Source organism: Ovis aries, chromosome 9, assembly GCF_016772045.2.
Source record: "Ovis aries strain OAR_USU_Benz2616 breed Rambouillet chromosome 9, ARS-UI_Ramb_v3.0, whole genome shotgun sequence".
Lineage (NCBI taxonomy): Eukaryota > Metazoa > Chordata > Mammalia > Artiodactyla > Bovidae > Ovis > Ovis aries.
Window position 1 is genome coordinate 68,905,743 of NC_056062.1, and position 23,096 is coordinate 68,928,838.

The 23,096-nt window shown below is 34.3% G+C and overlaps 1 protein-coding gene across 3 annotated transcripts in view; it reads right to left on the minus strand.

Moving 5' to 3' along the window:
- The window catches only part of EMC2 (ER membrane protein complex subunit 2), a 57,494-nt gene that overhangs the window by 15,740 nt on the left and 18,658 nt on the right, over positions 1-23,096 (minus strand). For all 3 annotated transcript variants that reach the window (XM_042254389.1, XM_027973099.2, XM_042254390.1), the window contains 3 exons: positions 19,616-19,673; positions 5,256-5,341; positions 5,047-5,106 (listed from right to left, as the gene is read on the minus strand). In XM_042254389.1, the coding sequence (XP_042110323.1) occupies positions 5,047-5,106; positions 5,256-5,341; positions 19,616-19,673 (204 nt within the window). The remainder of the gene's footprint in view (positions 1-5,046; positions 5,107-5,255; positions 5,342-19,615; positions 19,674-23,096) is intronic.

Below are 23,096 nucleotides of genomic sequence, written 5' to 3' on the forward strand. Positions count from 1 at the left end.
TGTAACAGAAAAAAAGGCTACTAAAATTAATTTTGACATTTGTCAATATAAAAAGGTACCTATTTTACACTAATGTCTGAAATACTCACTTTTCAAAATATGTAGGCTGTTTTTCCACACGTGCAAAACTAATAATAGCTAACTGTTTTTATGTGTTTATTACGTATCATGTACTTCTCTGGCTGTTACAAATATTAACTCATTTAATTCCACCAATACCTTAGGAAATAAGCAGAAAACCTATACTCTTGACTACTAAGTATACTGCTTATATGCACTACACACTACAATGAAAAATTGTGGTGGTGATGGTAGTTAAGAATATGTCAATGGTAACATAAAAAGGGATACAGCAATCAAACCCATAGGGCCAAAGGAACCAAAAACTCCCTCCCAAATGATCTCCCCAAATCATAGCATTTTAGATTTATTAAAGATCTTATTCAAAGATAATTCTCATGAAAGATCACATTGCTATTTAACCCTTTTCATTTTTATGCTCCAAATCTAGTATTAGTTCTTAATGTATGATAGCTATACAATCACTGAACAAACAACTGAATAAACATCTAGAACAAAAGTATTGTGACTATCAATCTGATATTTATTCATCACTGTATAGAAGAGGAAGTCTATCTTAAACACTCAAGTTCATCAGAAAGATAATTCCCTTCTAAATGTGTTCCTTTAACTAGGGTAACACCAAAAATTCATATTAACGCTAAGAACAAACGTTCTCAGAGACTTAAATGGTTGAGCAAAATTGTGACTCTTGATTCTTACACAGCATTAAGTAATATAAAATGGGTATAGGAGTTTTTAATGAAAAATTAATGCCAAGATATCTTTGTTAAAAATTATTTAGTATTAACATCACAGACAAGGAGGGGATACCTTCCCCCAATTTTACAAAATATAAAATCAAATAAATTTTGCAGATAAAGTATAGAATGAAATAAACTTAGAGCTGGAAGGAGCAAGAAATGGCCTAATCCAGTTTTTCTCAGGCAGCGGTGCCCAAGAGTGCTGAGCAATAAGAAAGTGATTTAAGTGATGACTATTTTCAAAATTCTCCCAAGGATAGTATATATCATCCAGATAGTATTGACCATTCCAAATAATTATATTAATTTATTATATACAACAACTGAATGAAATTAAGATTTAGGGAAGTAAAAATACTGAGAATCCATTTAAAATAGAATAACCACAGTTACTACTACATTAGAGTCAGTAACTAAAGTGTTTGTGAAGTTCCTGTGTTCCACACAAAAGCATATGTATAGGCTACAGTATTTGCTGCTAGATTGCTTTATCAGTATTATGATTTTTCCTTACAAGATCTTGATAATTCCCTTTGTTATAGAATCTTACAGTAAAGCTGGACCTACAATAATGACATTCATAATTAACTTTTAAAAACTGCTCCTTGCTGATAGCCAGTTTTAACTAACAACAAATCACATTAAAAAAAAATCCAGTATCTGTTCAAAACACACAATGCTGTTTATAAGGTACTGTTGGGATTGAGGCAAAAATTGTAACTAATTTTTTATATTTAGAAAAGTATCTCAATATGACCAACCGTGATATATACCAGTGGAATAACTGTATCTAGAATTTATAAATCAGAAGCAAATTTAAATAAAAGCAACTTAAAGATATTAAAAATGTATGTGGCAGAAATTTATATTCCCTTTTTTCTATAAAAACACTGAATAGACTGAGATTAACATCCTACTGTGGAAATCTATTTTAAGTAAAAAAGTCTAGATCTAGATTAGCAATCTGCCTGTGACTTACTATAACTATTAATATGCAGAAAAGAATGTCAGAATGTTAAATATATCAAGCAATTCCTAACTTGCTACATTCTTACCACTGTGTGCACAAAACTGTGGTAAACTGATATCTGACAATAACCTACCACTTCTACCAAAAACATCCTACCTACCACAATGACTTGCTGAAACAAATTAAATGAATTAAGTGAACATCCTAATCTTCAAATAGCTTCAAAAAATATGAAGATATTTATTTTCACTTACCCTAAATCTAAAATTTTCCTTCTAAATGTTCAATGGAAAAAATAAACAGTCATTTTGTAAGTAACTAGCTTCAAGATCAAAAGGAACTTTGTAACACAAGGCAAAAGGATATGCAGAACATAATTATCATTTCCCATAAAAAGAAATTACTTTTCAGGTGTTGTTCTGTCTTTTTATCTCTTGACTTCTGGTGATTCTTCTAAGATTCTATCCAACAATATCTCAATAAACTCTTTAGAGACCCAAAACAAAGCAAAACTGAATGTGGCTATTATAAGATGAAGCAAATAATAAATTTAGTGATAGGTTAAAAATACAGTATAACCTATTTAAGAACTACCAAAATATTTCAAATACATGCAAAAAAGTAAAACTGATAAAGAAGCAGAAAAAAAAATAATAATGTATTTATACAGTTCTTAGAGGATAGAAAACCTGAAAGCAATATAAATTGATATATCTAGCCATCTAAAAATATAAAGTTTCTATAAGTTAAAAAAATCAGTATTAGCTCATATCATTTATATAAAGAGCTCCTCAAAAAAGTGTAACCAATTTTCAGCTATTAAAATCTACAAAGATTAAAAAGAACAATAGCACCCACTGTTGTTAAGGTGACACTCTAATAACTGCTGTGAGAGTAAATTGATACTACTTTCTAGTGAGCACCTAGGAACAATTTATCAAATCACTAAAAACCACGTATATCATTTAATCAAGTAATTCTACTTTGAGGAATTTAGCCCAAGGAAACAACCAAAAATAAAGACAACCATTACATGTATGTATAACTGAATCACTGTGCTATATAGCTGAAACTAACACTGTAAATCAACTATACTTCAATTAAAAACAAACAAAACAATGCTGAGTTTCCAATTCATGAATTTGGTATTATTTAGGTGCTCTTTAATTTCTTTAATTAATGTTTTGTAGTTTTCAGCACACAAACAATTTACATTAAAAATATATATATATTTCAAAGTGTTTTATGCTATTATGAATGCTTTAAAACTATAACTGTTTGTTGCCAGTATATACAAATATGATTTCTATATAAGTGATATCTTATCTGCAGGTTTACTATACTCATTAGTTCTAGTGACTTTTTTGTAGACTCTGTAGAATTTTCTAAATTGGCAATCATGTAATCTATAAATAACATTTTACTTCTTAAAAACAAATGGAATAAAATGAAGATAGTATAGCATTACTATATTTTACTAGGAAATTAGTTAGGAATACCAGGGTTAATTAGTAAGATGGAATAATATTAAAATCACATTGTAGAATATTTTCTGTGATAAGGAATTTTTGATAAAATATAACTAAGTGAAAACTGTAAGCTACAAAAGATAATTCTGTTTCTTTTTATTTCAAGGGATATTGAAGGGAAAAAAATCAAATATAAACTGTAGTTAATTTAGGATGATGCAATTACACATGATTTTTGTCTTTGTCTTTATTCTTTATTGGGTTTTCCAAATTTTCTGTATTAGGTACTTCTTTAAAGAAAAAATTTCCTTGATGATTTGGAATTTCTGTAAATGGTTTTAATCACAAAATCTTCAAAAGGCACAAAAATATAACTAACTACCATCTGCTTTAGGGACAGATTAAAACCACTGTTAATTTTTTTTTACTGCACTCTGAAAATTCAGTTCATGTTATTTAAATGGTTAGATATCACCACTGACTCAATGGACATGAATTTGAGCAAATTCTGGGAAACAGTGGAGGACAGAGGAGCCTGGCGTGCTGCAGTCCATGGGGTCACAAGAGTCAGACGTAACTTACCAATTGAACTTATCAACAATACTTTATAAATGTTGACTTTAAAACAATGAAAAGTGGAAACATGACCATTTAACCAAATACACTACCACTCATATACATAAGCGAAATCTAAGTACATTTACATGTATGATCATATAAACATCCCCATATGTATACTTAACATGATTCAGGAAATAACTTCCTATTAAAAAACAAAGAACATCTGATAGCTAGCATGTATAACAGAACTGAAAAATGGTTCCCAGAATACAGTACAAATTTATTAAATGACAGCTATTACTTTTATTTTAGCTCTCACTTTTATTAGAATTATACATATAACTACCTTAACTCTTCATTTTACATACATATATAGCCCTGAACAAAGGTAACAGACAAGTGTCTTCATTTGATTTTATTTCCTATGTCAGCTATTTTGTACTATGAGAATGAGGTTAAGTATTCTAAGTATTCATGCACAATAAGAATATGCGCATGAGAATCTGATTCTATTCTCTCAAAAGGGATGAAAGAAACAATCTGATATACTTCAGACTCAGAACTAAGGGAAAAAAAAAAACCTGCCTCCAGATAGAGGTTAGCATTAATGCTGTGATATTAGAAAACTTGCACTAAGACTGGGCTAATCCTCTCACACTGGGATTTCCTCCTGTCACTGCACCAATTAAAAAAAAGCTAACAAAAACATTAAATATCCAATAAGCAAGTTCCTACAACATTCAACATTCTTGATTATTCTTGGTTTTTTACCCAGGCAACAGAATGCTTCTACTTTGGAAGAGTTGATTCTCTTCATGCTAAGGCTAATAAATGCATACAATTGACAGAATTTTTAAACCGCAGGGAGTAGAATACTCTTTGTATATAAGAACAATTTAAATTCTAAAAATTCACAATTTTCATTCACTAAAAATAACCTTAGCCCAGCAAATATATGCCTTTCTAATTTCAAAGAATGCCATCTGGATTTAAAAGAAAACTTACTTCCCAAATAAAAATAATTTAGCAAAACACAACTGACCTACTTAAAACAATTCACATATTATAACCAACAAACTGTCAACTTGTTTTTTATTTATTTTGTTAATTTGACACAATTCACATCTTCTCACCAATCCTTCAGAAACTACTATAATTCTTGAACTTATACAGTGATGAAAATTACATTTCCTAGCAAAATTTTATGTGTTTAATGACTTACTCATGTTCATTGATATAAAGTTCTGCAAGTTCATGCCAGGCTTCTTGGTCTCCAACAAATCTGGTTAGAGTAAAGGGAAAAAAAATAAATGTGTAGATATTCTGTAAATGAACAGCATGGAAGCAAAAAGGAAATCAAATGCAAATTCCATTTTAATTAAAAAAGATTTATCAGAATAACAAAACACAATCCTCTTGTAAGACACTCACTGTTCCAGATACTCATTCAGTTCCCGAATGGCCTCCACATTTTTCCCTTGGGCTTTTCGAATGGCAATCTTACGCTTTCTTGCAGCCTGTGGGTTGACATTAAGAAAGGATTAGGCCTTCATGATTCCCTGGGTTTTTGTAAAGAAGGTAATTTGACTGTGCAAATTATTATCTCAATGCCAGTGAAATTCCATTGTAGAACTACTGCTTAGTGGGAGTTTATAAACATACCCCATGACATCCCACTGGGGAGTTCAAACATTTCTCTAACAATCACATGTGCTTTACTTTTGATGTATACAATATATGCATCATTTCATTCAAATAAATAACCATCCAGATTCTGAAAATTACAAGCCAGCAGGGAATCTTAATCTTTATCCAGCCTAAAGTCCTTTACTCTGTCTCATTCATAAGATCTGTATCTTAAGAGATAGAGGGATAGTGGAGATTAGAAAATAATCTTACTGTGGCCACTTGAATGTCATTATACAAATATGGCCTCTAATAACTTTTTTCACAATTTTAAGAGAAAAATCTAGCTAAAAGTCTTCAAAAGAATAAAATGGGTTCTGAAAGAAATATTTTTATAACATACATAACATTTAAAACTTGCATCTTAAAGCTTTTCAATATAAATAGAAAAATAAATGTCATTTATTTACACATTAATCAAACACATAATGAACATCTGTTGTTTGCCAGGTACTGTGCTAGACAGTGAAAATAAGAATAAAAAAAGGAATAGATAATTCCTTTTGGGAGTTGAGTCTAATAAGAGAAAGATACATCAAATAAAAAGACAATGATAGAGGTACCTAGAATGTTGTGACAACATAGAAGAGATCCTAACATAGCCTAAGGGGAAGAGGTGGAAAGACAGCAAAGAGGGTTCCAGATGTGATACCTGAACTGAAATAGAAAATGCAAGTAGACATAAAGAAAGTAGAAGAGAAACTATATGGAGGGAGGACATTGAATATCAGGAAGAACTCAGGAGCAAAGGCAGCATTGTGTATAATAAAGACTTTATGTTTGGGGCCACAGTGAACAATCAGAGATGGGAGGGTGCTGTGTGAATTATTAAATTTACATCCCCTCATCTCTGTTTAATTTAATGCAGAAGGCTAAAGAATAAAACACACTATAATTAGGGCTAAATTAGGCATATTAATTATGAACATGACTGTCATTCTTTTAAATAACACACACTCCACAAGATATAGACAAGGAAAGTAAAATGAATGAAGCCTCCTTAGATCAAAAGAGCTATCTGTCCTGGGGTGGAAAGGTGGACTTTCTGAAAAACTGAAAGTCAAAAAACATCAGATAAAATTAAGAGACTTCCAATAAATAAAACCAAGAGCCATATTTATAATAATAGTGATAACAATATTTTGGTAATGAAAAAAATGACACCTCTGTTAAAAATATACATCCTTGATTATATGGCTCATATTGAAGGCCTACCACAATGCCTGCCACACAGTAAGCAATATTTCTTTAAATAATTTTACTATTTACAACAATGAAAGGACCATAATAAATACACTTAATTCATAGAGTATTCAGAAGGAAAGTAAAAGTAAAGCTCTAAAAGTAACTTGCCCCAGTCCTTGGATCTTTATCAGTTAAAATGATTTTCTACAGATGCAGTGAAACCTGTTGAAAATACTGCATTCAAATTCCATAAATGAGACAAAAAGTCAAATTATAAGCATGAATAGGAACCAGTACTTCTATAGTCATAGTAAGAGATGAGGTATGAACACTGTAATGGATACCATTATTCACAAATGAGTTTCATTTAAAAAAAAAAAACATCTAATACTAACTTTTTCTCAGTGATTTGACAACAGAATCATGTCTCTACTGTTGAACACACACCAAAGTTTTAGGACAGCAGCATTTTGTAGAATACTGTTTACAAAGCATTATTGGTGTTTCATAGATAATTAATATTTTAAAATGCCTTTAAAAAAATAAAAAAGCCTTTAATAAATGGAAAACAGGGGTTTAAACAACCTAAATGCATCAAAAGAGGAAAGATGGGAAGCAGGATCTCAAATTTCTCATTACCATTCTAGATTCATTGATCAGAGTTCCTGAGAAAAAACTGAGACATTACAAATTAATTTGTTACTATTATTTTGAACAACAGATATTGGTAATAGGTGGAATACTATAATTTTAAAATAATGTAAAACAAGAAAAAATTGGTATTAACTTTTTAATAGTCTATTTTAAAAACTAAGTTTTCCACCTTATAAACACTTCAGTGAAGTACAAGCAAAGATTCAAAATATAAGGTTTTAATAATCAACTTGGGAAACATGCTCCCAAATCTCTACTATACTGCTAAATCACTCTAAACCTAAGACACAGTACCCTATCTCCTAGTATTCTAAGGTTAAAAGCAAACTTTTAAGTAGTAACTACTCAACTATGCAAAATCAGTCTTCTTAATGAAACTACACAGGACAATCTGAAGAAAAACCTACATGGCAATCAGTATCATACAGGCAACAATACATCATTAATTCACACACAACAGTCCTTCTACAGAAAAATAATATAACATTTTGAAAAACAAAAAACTTCACTTATCATCATCATTTAAAAAGACTACTAATACAGACTGAAAGTGAAGGGCTGGAAAAAGATATTCCACGCAAATAGAGACCAAAAGAAAGCAGGAGTGGCAATACTCATATCCAATAAAAAAGACTTTAAAACAAAGGCTGTGAAAAGAGATAAAGAAGGCCACTACATAATGATCAAAGGATCAATCCAAGAAGAAGATATTACAATTATAAATATATATGCACCCAATATAGGAGCACTGCAATATGTAAGACAAATGCTAACAAGTATGAAAGGGGAAATTAACAATAACACAATAATAGCAGGAGACTTTAATACCCCACTCACACCTATGGACAGATCAACTAAACAGAAAATTAACAAAGAAATGCAAACTTTAAATGATACATTAGACCAGTTAGACCTAATTGGTATCTATAGGACATTTCACCCCAAAACAATGAATTTCACCTTTTTCTCAAGTGCTCATGGAACCTTCTCTAGGACAGATCAAATCCTGGGCCATAAATCTAACCTTGATAAATTTAAAAAAACTGATATCATTCCAACCATCTTTTCTGACCATAATGCATTAAGATTAGATCTCAATTACAGGAGAAAAACTATTAAAAATTCCAACATATGGAGGCTGAACAACACACTTCTGAATAACCAACAAATCACAGAAGAAATCAAAAAAGAAATCAAAATATGCATAGAAACTAATGAAAATGAAAACACAACCCAAAACATGTGGGACACTATAAGAGGAAAGTTCATAGCATTACAGGCATACCTCAAGAAACAAGAAAAAAGTCAAATAATTAACCTAACTCTACACCTAAAGCAACTAGAAAAGGAAGAATTGGAGAACCCCAGAGTTAGTAGAAGGAAAGAAATCTTAAAAATTAGGGCAGAAATAAATGCAAAAGAAACAAAAGAGACCATAGCAAAAATCAACAAAGCCAAAAGCTGGTTCTTTGAAAGGATAAATAATACTGACAAACCATTAGCCAGACTCATCAAGAAGCAAAGAGAGAAAAATCAAATCAATGAAATTAGAAATGAAATGGAGAGATCACAACAGACAACACAGAAATACAAAGGATCATAAGAGACTACTATCAGCAATTATATGCCAATAAAATGGACAACGTGGAAGAAATGGACAAATTCTTAGAAAAGTACAATATTCCAAAACTGAACCAGGAAGAAATAGAAAATCTTAACAGACCCATCACAAGCACGGAAAGTGAAACTATAATCAGAAATCTTCCAGCAAACAAAAGCCCAGGTCCAGACGGCTTCACAGCTGAATTCTAACAAAAATTTAGAGAAGAGCTAACACCTATCCTACTCAAACTCTTCCAGAAAATTGCAGAGGAAGGTAAACTTCCAAACTCATTCTATGAGGCCACCATCACCCTAATACCAAAACCTGACAAAGATACTACAAAAAAAGAAAACTACAGGCCAATATCACTGATGAACATAGATGCAAAAATCCTCAATAAAATTCTAGCAATCAGAATCCAACAACACATTAAAAAGGTCATACACCATGACCAAGTGGGCTTTATCCCAGAGATGCAAGGATTCTTCAACATCCACAAATCAATCAATGTAATTCACCACATTAACAAATTGAAAAATAAAAGCCATATGATTATCTCAATAGATGCAGAGAAGGCCTTTGACAAAATTCAACATCCATTTATGATAAAAACTCTCCAGAAAGCAGGAATAGAAGGAACATACCTCAACATAATAAAAGCTATATATGACAAACCCACAGCAAACATTATCCTCAATGGTGAAAAATTGAAAGCATTTCCCCTAAAGTCAGGAACAAGACAAGGGTGCCCACTTTCACCGCTACTGTTCAACATAGTTCTGGAAGTTTTGGCCACAGCAATCAGAGCAGAAAAAGAAATAAAAGGAATCCAAATTGGAAAAGAAGAAGTGAAACTCTCACTGTTTGCAGATGACATGATCCTCTACATAGAAAACCCTGAAGACTCCACCAGAAAATTACTAGAGCTAATCAATGAATATAGTAAAGTTGCAGGATATAAAATCAACACATAGAAATCCCTTGCATTTCTATACACTAATAATGAGAAAGTAGAAAAAGAAATTAAGGAAACAATGCCATTCACCATTGCAACGAAAAGAATAAAATACTTAGGAATATATCTACCTAAAGAAACTAAAGACCTATATATAGAAAACTATAAAACACTGATGAAAGAAATCAAAGAGGACACTAATAGATGGAGAAATATACCATGTTCATGGATTGGAAGAATCAATATAGTGAAAATGAGTATATTACCCAAAACAATTTACAAATTCAATGCAATCCCTATCAAGCTACCAGTGATATTTTTCACAAAACTAGAACAAATCATTTCAAGATTTGTATGGAAATACAAAAAAACCTCGAATAGCCAAAGCAATCTTGAGAAAGACGAATGGAACTGGAGGAATCAACTTGCCTGACTTCAGGCTCTACTACAAAGCCACAGTCATCAAGACAGTATGGTACTGTCACAGACAGAAATATAGATCAATGGAACAAAATAGAAAGCCCAGAGATGAGTCCACACACATATGGACACCTTATCTTTGACAGAGGAGGCAAGAATATACAATGGAGTAAAGACAATCTCTTTAACAAGTGGTGCTGGGAAAACTGGTCAACCACTTGTAAAAGAATGAAACTAGATCACTTTCTAACACCACACATAAACGTAAACTCAAAATGGATTAAAGATCTAAATGTAAGACCAGAAACTATAAAACTCCTAGAGGAGAACATAGGCAAAACACTCTCAGACATAAATCACAGCAGGATCCTCTATGATCCACCTCCCAGAATTCTGGAAATAAAAGCAAAAATAAACAAATGGGACCTAATTAAACTTAAAAGTTTCTGCACAACAAAGGAAAATATAAGCAAGGTGAAAAGACAGCCTTCTGAATGGGAGACGATAATAGCAAATGAAACAACTGACAAACAACTAATCTCAAAAATATACAAGCAACTTATGCAACTCAATTCCAGAAAAATAAACGACCCAATCAAAAAATGGGCCAAAGAAATAAATAGGCATTTCTCCAAAGAAGACATACGGATGGCTAACAAACACATGAAAAGATGCTCAACATCACTCATTATCAGAGAAATGCAAATCAAAACCACAATGAGGTACCACTTCACACCAGTCAGAATGTCTGCGATCCAAAAATCTGCAAGCAATAAATGCTGGAGAGGGTGTGGAGAAAGGGAACCCTCCTACACTGTTGGTGGGAATGCAAACTAGTACAACCACTATGGAAAACAGTGTAGAGATTCCTTAAAAAATTGCAAATAGAACTGCCATATGACACAGCAATCCCACTGCTGGGCATACACACCAAGGAAACCAGAATTGAAAGAGACACATGTACCCCAATGTTCACCGCAGCACTGTTTATAATAGCCAGGACATGGAAACAACCTAGATGTCCATCAGCAGATGAATGGATAAGAAAGCTGTGGTACATATACACAATGGAGTATTACTCAGCCGTTAAAAAGAATACATTGGAATCAGTTCTGATGAGATGGATGAAACTGGAGCCAATTATACAGAGTGAAGTAAGCCAGAAAGAAAAACACCAATACAGTATACTAACACATATATATGGAATTTAGAAAGATGGCAATGATGACCCTGTATGCAAGACAGCAAAAAAGACACAGATGTGTACAGCGGACTTTTGGACTCAGAAGGAGAGGGAGAGGGTGGGATGATTTGGGAGAATGGCATTGAAACATGTATACTATCATGTAAGAATCGAATCACCAGTCTATGTCCGATGCAGGATACAGCATGCTTGGGGCTGGTGCACGGGGATGACACAGAGGGATGTTGTGGGGAGGGAGGTGGGAGGGGGGTTCATGTTTGGGAATGCATGTACACCCATGGTGGATTCATGTCAATGTATGGCAAAACCAATACAGTATTGTAAAGTAAAATAAAGTAAAAATAAAAATTTTAAAAAAATTAAAAAAATAAAAAATAAAAAGACTACTAAGCAGGGATTTCACTTCCAGCCAAGATGGAGTAAGAGGGAGCAGTTTTATCCTCTTGCCTGAAAATGCTAACTGTAACTAAATATAAATATATATGTAACAACTATTTTTAAGGCAGAGGACAAAAAGCAAAAAAAAAAAAAGGAGAGATGATTCCTGACAGGCAGAAACATACAAGGTGAGTCCTATTTTTACTGCCCTGGTTCACTGCTTTGAGAGTTTCAAGAGTGCTATGCAAGAAAAGAAAACCAGCTTGAGCCCAGATGAATCTATGAGTTCAGAAAGCACTCAAGAGTCCAAGAAGATTCAACGCGCTAGAGTTCATGGGGCAGAGTACAAGAAAAGAAAGAAAAATATGTAAGACTCGAAAGAGATTTCCCTTGAATCTCAAGGGTTCCCCTTAAGTACTAAATACCTATGTACTGATTGGTGCACGTTTATGAGAATACTGCTCCCCTGGAGTAGTGATTAGCATTGATCAGTGCTGATCAGTGCATGAGTACGAGGAAACTTCAAATGCCAAGAAAAGATCTAAGAGAAACATTTAGGGGGAAAAGTGCCCCAGAGCTCACACAAGGCTGGGAACAGTGTCTTTTTCTACCAGCCAGACTGGAAGATGCCATGATTCCTAAAACAGTGGATCGAGTACTAAGATGGACCTATTGGGGAATAATTAGTCCCAGGATAAACAATGTTCTGGGCCTGTCTCACAAAGACCCAAAAGGATAAACTTGTTTGTAATTTAATTATGTACTACAAGAAAGAATATTTATATATTCATATATATATGAATATAAAAAACAGAAGGGGCAAAGAAAACTTTAGACAATGATGATTCTGTTCACTATCTTAATTGTGGTGATGGTTTCACAGGTGTATACAATCGTCAAAATTTATGAAATTATACACTTTAAATATGTGCAGTCTATTCTACATAAATTATATGCTAAAATAGTTTAAATAATAGCATTAGACTAAACATTGAGTCTTAACTGTTTATCAATTTCCATTTATATTTCTTTCTTACATCTTATGAAATGTGCCAATGTTTTGAATTCTTCTGAATTTCTTCTTTAGATCGACCTTTAAGTCAAAAACGAAAACTGCTTCACATTTCACAAGCGATTTTAATAATGGAGTCAGAATTTCTATTATAAAATATGAAATGCAGAAAGTTCTTATGATCATAAATTTGTTACATAACTCTGTAACATTATCTACTATGCTGCTGCTGCTAAGTCAGACACGCTTCCGTCGTGTCTGACTCTGTGCGACCCCACAGACGGCAGCCCACCAGGCTCCCCTGTCCCTGGGATTCTCCAGGCAAGAACACTGGAGTGGGCTGCCATTTCCTTCTCCAATGCACGAAAGTGAAAAGTGAAAGGGAAGTCGCTCAGTCGTGTCCGACTCTTCACGACCCCATGGACTGCAGCCTACCAGGCTCCTCTGTCCATGGGATTTTCCAGGCAAGGGTACTGGAGTGGGGTACCATCTCCTTCTCCAATTATCTACTATAGTTAGCTATCAATTTTTTCCTGAAAGATATGCTACACTTCCAAAAAAAAATAGGCCACCCAGGGAAAGAACCTAGGAAAGGATTAAAGGACTAAGGTCTACCAGTTAAGTACAATGCAGAGCAACCACTTCCCCAGATGTTGAGACCCAGAAAGACCACTGGCCAACAGAGGGAAAGCAGAATTCCAGGTTCTTTTGCTTCCAAGGCTTATGCCATGACCCTGGGAAATATGGCCTTCTAAAAGCATCTTCACGCTTGGCACAGAGGCAATTATATCTAATTCGAACATAAGGGTTATGGCATAAGCCTTAGAGGCAGCGGTCTTTCTGGGTCTCAACATCTGGGGTAGAGGAAGTTCTAGTTTGTACTTTACCAGTAAGCCACCTTAGATCCCCATAATCTTTAGCCTAAGACAGAACTATCTCCAAATTACATAATTTATCTCTTTTAACCCCTTTCAAACCATCTCCGACATTACTGGCAGTTATCTTTAAAACAAAAAATCTGGTGGTACTCTGCCAATCAAATTTGACTTCACTCCCCATTTTCTAAGAATTAAAATTCTGTTATACTCAATATCATGTAATAACCTATAAAGGAATAATCTACAAAAAAACTCAACTTACTATTCTGATAACTGAAACAAAAACAACATTGCAAATCAACCACAATTAAAACAAGAAGAAATCAAAAAGAGAAATAAAAACTTTATTGATAATGCAGAAAAAAAATTCTAAAGTGTAATGTATCAGGTGGTTCACAAATGTAGACCTTCTTGTACTGCCAATCACTCAGGACAATGAACCAACTAAAAGGTATAAAATATTGCCCCTTAAAGCCCTAGTCTTCCTCAGTGGTGAATCAGTGGTGAAGAAGGGGTAGGTTAAACTTATGCAGAGCGCTAGAACCCTGCTGTCTTCAATAAGACTAGAAATGAAATTTCATGAAATAACTGCATTAAAGAAGGCAGTTCAAAAAGAGAAATAAAAGTGGCCTTTTAAGCATATTAAAAGATATTCAGAATCTCTCATAATGCAAATTATATATTTAACTAATTACACTGAAAGTGAAAGTGAAGTCGCTCAGTCATGTCTGACTCTTTGCAACCCCATGGACTATAGCCTACCAGGCTCCTCAGTCCATGGAATTTTCTAGGCAAGAGTACTGGAGTGGGTTGCCATTTCCTTCTCCAGCGGATCTTCCCAACCAAGGGATCAAACCCAGGTCTCCTGCACTGCAAGCAGACACTTTACCGTCTGAGCCACCACTGGCAAAAGTTAAAAATGAAAAAAAGCTGATAATATACCATGTGGGAGGATACTGGGAAAGAAGCACTCTCATATACCATGTAAGTGAGTACAGATGATTGAAAAGCTTTTGTGGAGGGAAATTAGGCAGTATCTATTAATTTTTAAGATACATGGACCTCCTGACCCAAATTTCACTTCTAGGAATCTATTCTACAAATGACATGTACTGCAACACTGCTTCTGGGAGGAATGCATCAGATACCAAAGGATCTTGATTAGTTCAATAAAGTTTTTCATCAAAATAAGGATTATATATCCATATACTACAATGCTATTAGCAACTTAAAGGATGAGATAAAGGATGTGCTGACATAGATGACTTAGGTAGAGTTTGGGGCTTCCCAGGGAGCTCAATGATAAAGAATCCACCTACCAATGCAGGAGGTGCAAGAGACACACTTTAGCAGGGGTGGGAGGGAGGGAGGGGAGAGATTAAAAAAACAACAACAACAAAGAAGAGACACAGGTTCAATCCCGGGTTGGGAAGATCCCCTGGAAAAGCAAAGGGCAACCCACTCTAATATTCTTGCCTGAAAAACGCTATGGACAGAGGAGCTGGACACAATTGAACACTTTTACTTAAAAGGTAGAGTATGGCACCATCTGCATTTCTAACCATTCTCCCTATTAAAAGGGACACACACATACACACATATGCATACAGACCTGTTTGTGTGAGCATGAGAAAAACTTTCTGGAAAAATTCTTAAGAAACATTTGCCTAAGTGAAGGAGGGCTTGAGATCTAGGATGGGAGGACTTATTTTTCAACATATATGCTAGCATTGTTTGCAATTATTAACATGTGTACATACTACTTTTTTCAAAAGAGCATTTCGCAACTTTTAAAAAATAGATGAGATGACCCATTTTAGCAATCTCCCTAAATCCGAAACTTCCACTTCAATCACTCTTTTCTTTTCTCCCAAGGTAGGTCTTGTACTTTAATAACCCTAAGCCTTACTTTTTACATAATGGAATATGATGTCTTTCCCCAGCCAGTCATCTGTCTTAATTAAGCCATGCTCAACCATTAAGGCCTACAAGGCTCAGAAATACTGCAGCAAATCACCAAAGAATCAGGATTTAGTAAGTCTATTTCAAGGTTTATAATCTGTTAAGTACATCATGCTATCTCTCTAAAGCAAAGTCAAGGATAATGTCTAAATCATCCTTCTAGTCTCTATACCAAGCACATATCAAGCACTCAACAAATATTTTTTGAAAGAATAATGAATGCATATGAGAGGGAAAGAGAGTTCCTTAAAACTTTAATGAATAACCTCATTTTTATACTGGATATCCAGGAATACAGGAGCACAAGATCGATGAAAGAGTCATAAAGTCAGTGTTAAACAATCTAAAACCCTATAGTATAAAAGCTTGAATTATAACTATGGATATAACCATGAAACTTACACAGTAACATTACTGTTTCAGTTCAGTTCAGTCATTCAGTCAGATCTGACTCTTTGTGACCCCATGGACTGCAGCACATCAGGCCTCCCTGTCCATAGCCAACTCCCGGATTTTACTCAAACTCATGTCCACTGAGTCGGTGATGCCATTCAGACATCTCATCCTCTGTCGTCCCCCTCTCCTCCTGCCTTCAATTTCCAGCATCAGGATCTTTTCAAATGAGTCAGTTCTTTGCATCAGGGGGCCAAAGTATTCGAGTTTCAGCTTCAGCATCAATCCTTCCAATAAATATTGGAATACTGGAATAAAGGGAATCAGGACTAATTTCCTTTAGGATGGACTGGTTGAATCTCCTTGCAGTCCAAGGCATTCTCAAGAGTCTTCTCCAATACCACAGTTCAAAAGTATCAAATCTTCAGTGCTCAGCTTTCTTTATAGTCCAACTCTCACATCCATACATGACTACTGGAAAAACCAGAGCTTTAACTAGACGGACCTTTGTCAGCAAAGTAATGTCTCTGTTTTTTAATATGCTTTTTAGGTTGTTCATAACTTTTCCAAGGAGCAGGCGTCTTTTAATTTCATGGCTGCAGTCACCATCTGCAGTGATTTTGGAGCCCAAGAAAATAAAGTCTGTCACTGTTTCCCCATCTATTTGCCATGAAGTGATGGGACCGGATACCATGATCTTAGTTTTCTAAATGCTGAGCTTTAAGCCAACTTTTCCACTCTCCTCTTTCACTTTCATCAAGAGAATCATTAGTTCTTCTTCACTTTCTGCCATAAGTGTGGTGTCATCTGCATATTTGAGGTTATTGATTTCTCCCAGCAATCTTGATCCCAGCTTGTGCTTCATCCAGCCCAGCATTTCTCATGATGTACTTTGTGTATAAGTTAAATAAGCAGGGTGTCAATATACAGCCTTGACGTATTCCCTTCCCTATCTTGGACCAGTCTGTTGTTCCATGTCCAGTTCTAACTGTTGCTTCCTGACCTGCGAACAGATTTCTCAAGAGGCAGGTCAGGTGGTCTGGTAGTCCCTTCTCCTTAAAAATTTTCCAAAGTTTGTTGTGATTCACACAGTCAAAGGCTTTAGCATAGTCAATAAAGCAGAAATAGATGTTTTTCTGGAACTCTCTTGCTTTTTTGATGATCCACTGGATGTTGGCAATTTGATCTCTGGTTACTCTGCCTTTTCTAAATCCAGCTTCATTTGGAAGTTCTTGGTTCACGTATTGCTGAAGCCTGGAGTGGAGAATTTTGAGCATTACTTTACTAGTGTGTGAGATGAGTGCAACTGTGAGGTAGTTTGAGCATTCTTTGGCATTGCCTTTCTTTAGGATTGGAATGAGAACTGATCTTTTCCAGTCCTGTGGCCACTGCTGAGTTTTTCAAATTTGCTGGCATATTGAGTGCAGCACTTTCAGAGCTTCATCTTTTAGGATTTGAAATAGCTCCACTGGAATTCTATCACCTCCACTACCTTTGTTTATAGTGATGCTTCCTAAGGCCCACTTGACTTCACATTCCAGGATGTCTGGCTCTAGGTGAGTGATCACACTATCGTGATTACCTGGGTGGTGAAGATCTTTTTGTATAGTTCTTCTGTGTATTCTTGCTACCTCTTCTTAATATCTTCTGCTTCTGTTAGGTCCATACCATTTCTGTCCTTTATTGTGCCCATCTTTACATAAAAAAGTTCCCTTGGTATCTCTAATTTTCTTGAAGAGATCTCTAGTCTTTCCCATTCTGTTGTTGTCCTCTATTTCTTTGCGCTGATCATTCAGGAAGGCTTTCTTATCTCTTCTTGCTATTCTTTGGAACTCTGCATTCAAATGGGTATACCTTTCCTTTTTTTCCTTTGCCTTTTGCTTCTCTTCTATTCACAGCTATTTGTAAGGCCTCCTCAGAGAACCATTTTGCCTTTTTGCATTTCTTTTCCTTGGGAATGGTCTTGATCCCTGCCTCCTGTACAATGTCATGAACCTCTGTCCATAGTTCTTCAGGCATGCTGTCTGTACTGTTTAATGTAAGTAAAGTCTTCCCCTACCGGACTTTATTAGTTCTAGGTCTTATATGGCTTTGTTTTTCTCCCTTAATGTCTACCACAGTGCTCTATGGATATGGTAACAGAAATACTGTCTTTATTTTTAGTAACATCAACCCTTTGGTGGCTCCAGACAGATACTCAAATAAATATTTCCAGAAGGACAGAAAGGACTGAGAGAAGATTAGATAAAAATAACATTTGATGAAAGAATAATACATCTAACAAAGCTGAATTCAGTCACTTTGTTCTAAAATGTTTACCTAACAACCAAATGATTTAGTTACTACCCCTTCAGATAATCTATGAGGGGAGCCAAGTCATAAAACATGAAAAATACTACAAAGACAGGATAATATTTAGTTACATATTATCTTAGACCCTGTAGTAAAGTAATTTCTTTAAAATATGCCCAACTTAAACTGACACAGAAATATTTGACTTCTAATTCTAAAAAATACATTACAAACTACTGGTTTTTAAAGTAGCATGAGAAAATTACATGAAACAAGTTTTTCAGAAATCTGGTATCATATTTTCAATATATGGCTGCAAAAAAAATGAATACCTTTAAAACTGTGGTGAAATCTTACAGCTGAAATAAGTACGTGAGAAAATCTTCAGGAAGAGAAAAATGGTCCATTTTATAAGGGATTGTTTTATTAAAACAGAGAGCAACATATTAGGATAAATAAAATTAAAAGATTATTAAATTTTTTTCAATTTTAACTTTTTAGATATTTAGAATATCTAAATCAACTGCTTTTTAATAACTCATAGGCTTGTAGCTGTCAAAACTTTTCTCTGAATTTCTATATTCTGAGAATCCTTACCATTCAAATATCTACAAAACACCCAGGAAGTTACCAGAGAAAATTTCCATAGGGTGGGATTATAGTAAAAGAAATAATCTAAGCCATTATATCAATACAGTAAACTAAAATGTTCTCAACATTAAAAAAAAATTTTTTTTTCACCAGGATATTTTTAGAACAGGTCACACTACCAAAAAGCCTTTCATTAATTAACTCCATAGATTAATTACTGAGATGACATCTTTCATTTTTTCAATGAGAGAACTAAAATATAACTATCCAAACAAGACAAGTTAGTATTTAATAAACTTGAAAATATTACAGAAACTATAAGTTCTGACAGGTGTTTGTTCTTATAAGCACATAAAATTTATTCTATCTAAATTTCACGTAGTTGCTTTCTAATAAGAGATCTTGTAAGTTAAATTTAACTGAAGAGTTAAAACCTACTTTTTTTAAAGTGACCCATCATGAGATATTTCAAATAACAAAATAAAATATGTTTCCATGTGTATTTTTCCATTATTTCTAAAATAATTTCACTTCTTAACACAGAATTAACTGATGTTCAGGACAACCAGCTAACTTACAGTGTTAGTTGGGTCTTCTTGTAAAATTCGATCATATAGCTGAATAGCATCATCATATCTATTTAAAAAGAAAAAGAAATATCAAGAATCATTACCTTAACATTTAATGACAAATAGTAAATACAGAAAAAGATTAACCTGGAAAGACTGATCTTCACATAATAGTAAATTTGATACAATGTCATTTTCTAAGCAAAAAAAATGTCATAAATAAAATATTTATAGAAAAACTTACTTCAAAAACATACTGATTCGACTTGGTCTAAATACAAAGGTAAAAACTACAGCTCAAAGAGATACCTCTGTGGCCCTAGTTACACCTAGAATTACAGCAAATAAAGTATTTTTTTAAGTTTAATTTTAAAAAATATTTTCACAAGGAAATGATCTAATTTTTTTTTTTTAGGTCGCTAAGTCATGTCTGATTCTTTCGTGACCCCATGGACTGTAGACTGCCAGGCTCCTCTGTCCATGGGATTTCCCAGTCAAGAATATTGGCGTGGGTTGCCATTTCCTTCTGCAGGGGATCTTCCCAACCCAAGGATCACATTAATGCTTCACAGAGGGATTCTTTACTACTGAGCCACCTGAGAAGCCCCAACTATGTGTTAATTTTCCTTTAATAAATATTTATGAGAGTTTTTCTTAGTTGAGCTGGTAAAGTTCAATTCATTAAGCACCTATTAAGGAATTCCCTGGTGGCTCAGTCAGTAAAGAATCTGCCTGCCATGCAGGAGACCTGGGCTGGATCCCTGGGTCGGGAAGATCCCCTGCAGAAGGAAATGGCAACCCACTCTGGTCTTGCCTGGAAAATCCCACGCACATGGACAGGGAAGCCCATGGGGTCACAAGAGTTGGACACGACTTAGCAACTAAACTAAGTATGTACACATAATATATTCTACTGGGTTACAACCTCCTATCAGTTCAGTTCAGTTTAGTCATTCAGTCGTGTCCAACTCTTTGCAACCCCATGGGCTGCAGCATGCCAGACTTCCCTGTCAATCACCAGCTCCTGGAGATTGATCAAACTCATGTCCATCGGGTCACTGATGCCATCCAACCATCTCATCCTCTGTTGTCCCCTTCTCCTCTTGCCTTCAATCTTTCCAGGATCAGGGTCTTTTTCAATGAGTCAGTTCTTCACATTAGGTGGCCAAAGTATTGGAGCTTCAGCTTCAGCGTCAGTCTTTCCAATGAATATTTAGGACTGATTTCTTTTAAGGTTGACTGGTTTATCTCTTTGCAGTCTAAGGGACTCTCAAGAGTCTTTTCCAACACTATAGTTCACAATCACACATGGGCAACAACAAATTTATTAAATGAAAAAATAATCAAATATGACAGGATAAAACTAAGAAGCCAAAATTAACATTGTATGATCGTGAATCAAAAGGAGTGATACATCAGAAATCAATAAAGCACTTTATCTAACAGTACATTCCTATATATGGTAATCTTATTTGGAGTACAAGGATATAGCTAAGTGATTCTGAAATTCCTACCTAATCACACCCATAACCCCCAACTCCCTTCCAATCAATTTCTTCACTTTCAGATAGAGATCTTTAGAGAAAGCAAAATCTATGTTTAAAATTTTTATAGCAGTGTTTATAAAACTAGGGACAGCAGATATACTCTTGTGATCTATTCTTAAGTTCTCTATGATAATTTTTTAAGCTTTTCTCTTAGTGATACTCAAGACATAGAATATTCTATATCATCAAATGACACGTCCTTTAATCGAACACTGCCCCACAATTTTAACAACCAAGCCTGTATTTGTGATTACAGTCATGCCAATAGATAAGAATATTTTAACTAATGATAGCAGACTACTGAGAAAATTAAAAGCAGATTTAATTTGTAAATATGATTATACAATGCAAAGGCCAAACAGCATCACTACATCCTAAGTTAATCAGAGTTAGCAACAGCTCAGAAAAAGAAAATCACTTTGGAAATCAAATACATGATAATATTTGATTATAGGTATGCTAGCCTCACAAGAATCTGCAACTACAGAAACAGAAAATAAAATCATTAAATAATAATATAACAAAACAATAAAGTATATAAACAAGGGCAAAAATTAATGCTAAAAAGCACTGGTTCTCACAAGACAAAGTACATGAGAATCACCTGGGGATCTTTTCCCAGCTATATAACCTCTGGGAAATATACTGGAAATGACAGAGGAAAATAGGAAACCATTCATTTCATTAATACAATGATACTAATAATGTGAATTCTTAGGATTTTCTAGTCTTTTTGGTATTTTATTAGAAAACTTACATTTCTTTACAGTTTGAAAATTATATACATAAGGCATTAATAGTTTTATATTTGAACATATTTAAGTTGTAATTTTAAAAATATAATTTATGTAAAAACTGGGTGTGATGATTAATTTTCTGCGTCAGTCATGGGGTACCAAGATCAAATATTATTTCTGGGTATGTCTGAAGGTGTTTCCAGATAAGATTAGTATTTGAAATCCGTGTACTCAGTAAAACAGACTACCTTCCCCAATGTGGTGGGCACCATACAATCCCTTGAGGGCCTAAACAGAACAAGGGAAGAACAAGGAGGAATTCATCTCCTTTTACTGCCTCATACTGCTAGAGCAGGGACATTTCATCTCACCTTCTCCTGCCTTCAGACTTCAAACTGAAATTTACACCATCAGCTCTCCTGGCTCTCAGGCCTTCAGACCCGGTCTCAGACTGAATTACAGTACCAGCTTTCCTGGGTCTCCAGGTCACAGACAGCACATCTTGGGACTTCTCAGCCTCTAAATCTGCCTCACAGTAAATCTCAATTATGCACACCCATGTGCACAGACACACACACACACCTCATTGGTTCTGTTTGAGAATCCTGGCCAATACACTAAAGGTCCATAGAAATTTACCTTGAGTCAACAACATTCTCAAATCTACCTGTCTACTGTCCTGCATTACACCCTTGATTGATTTCAGATTTATGTCAGTAGAGTGAAGGATAGGCAACTACATACTTTTTAAATGTCACAGAAAATTCTAATTCACACAATCATGTATGAAAATGATTAAAGGTCCTATAAAAACACATAAACAACCAATCTTTCCAGAAAAATAGTAAAATCTTACTAGGTAAAATGATATGAGTTTCAATTAAAGTATAAAGACTTAAAGAAACTAAAATTTGCTAGAAACTTGAGTTAATACTTAAGACTAAATTATTGCTACCATATTAATTTTTTGTATGATTGGAAAGAAGGTAGAGAAAGAATCACTATTAAAATGTGTTAAAAAGACAATCTGAAAAATCATTCATTTCAGACTCTGGGATGTGTTTTGTTATTTATATATTTCAAGAATGCTCTAGGAATTCATACTATTTGAAGTTAAAAAAAAACAGTGGTAATAGACTAGAATACTGATTCAGGAGCAATCCTTTGCAGATTTCTTCCAATCTGCTCTGATTCAAAATTATTTTC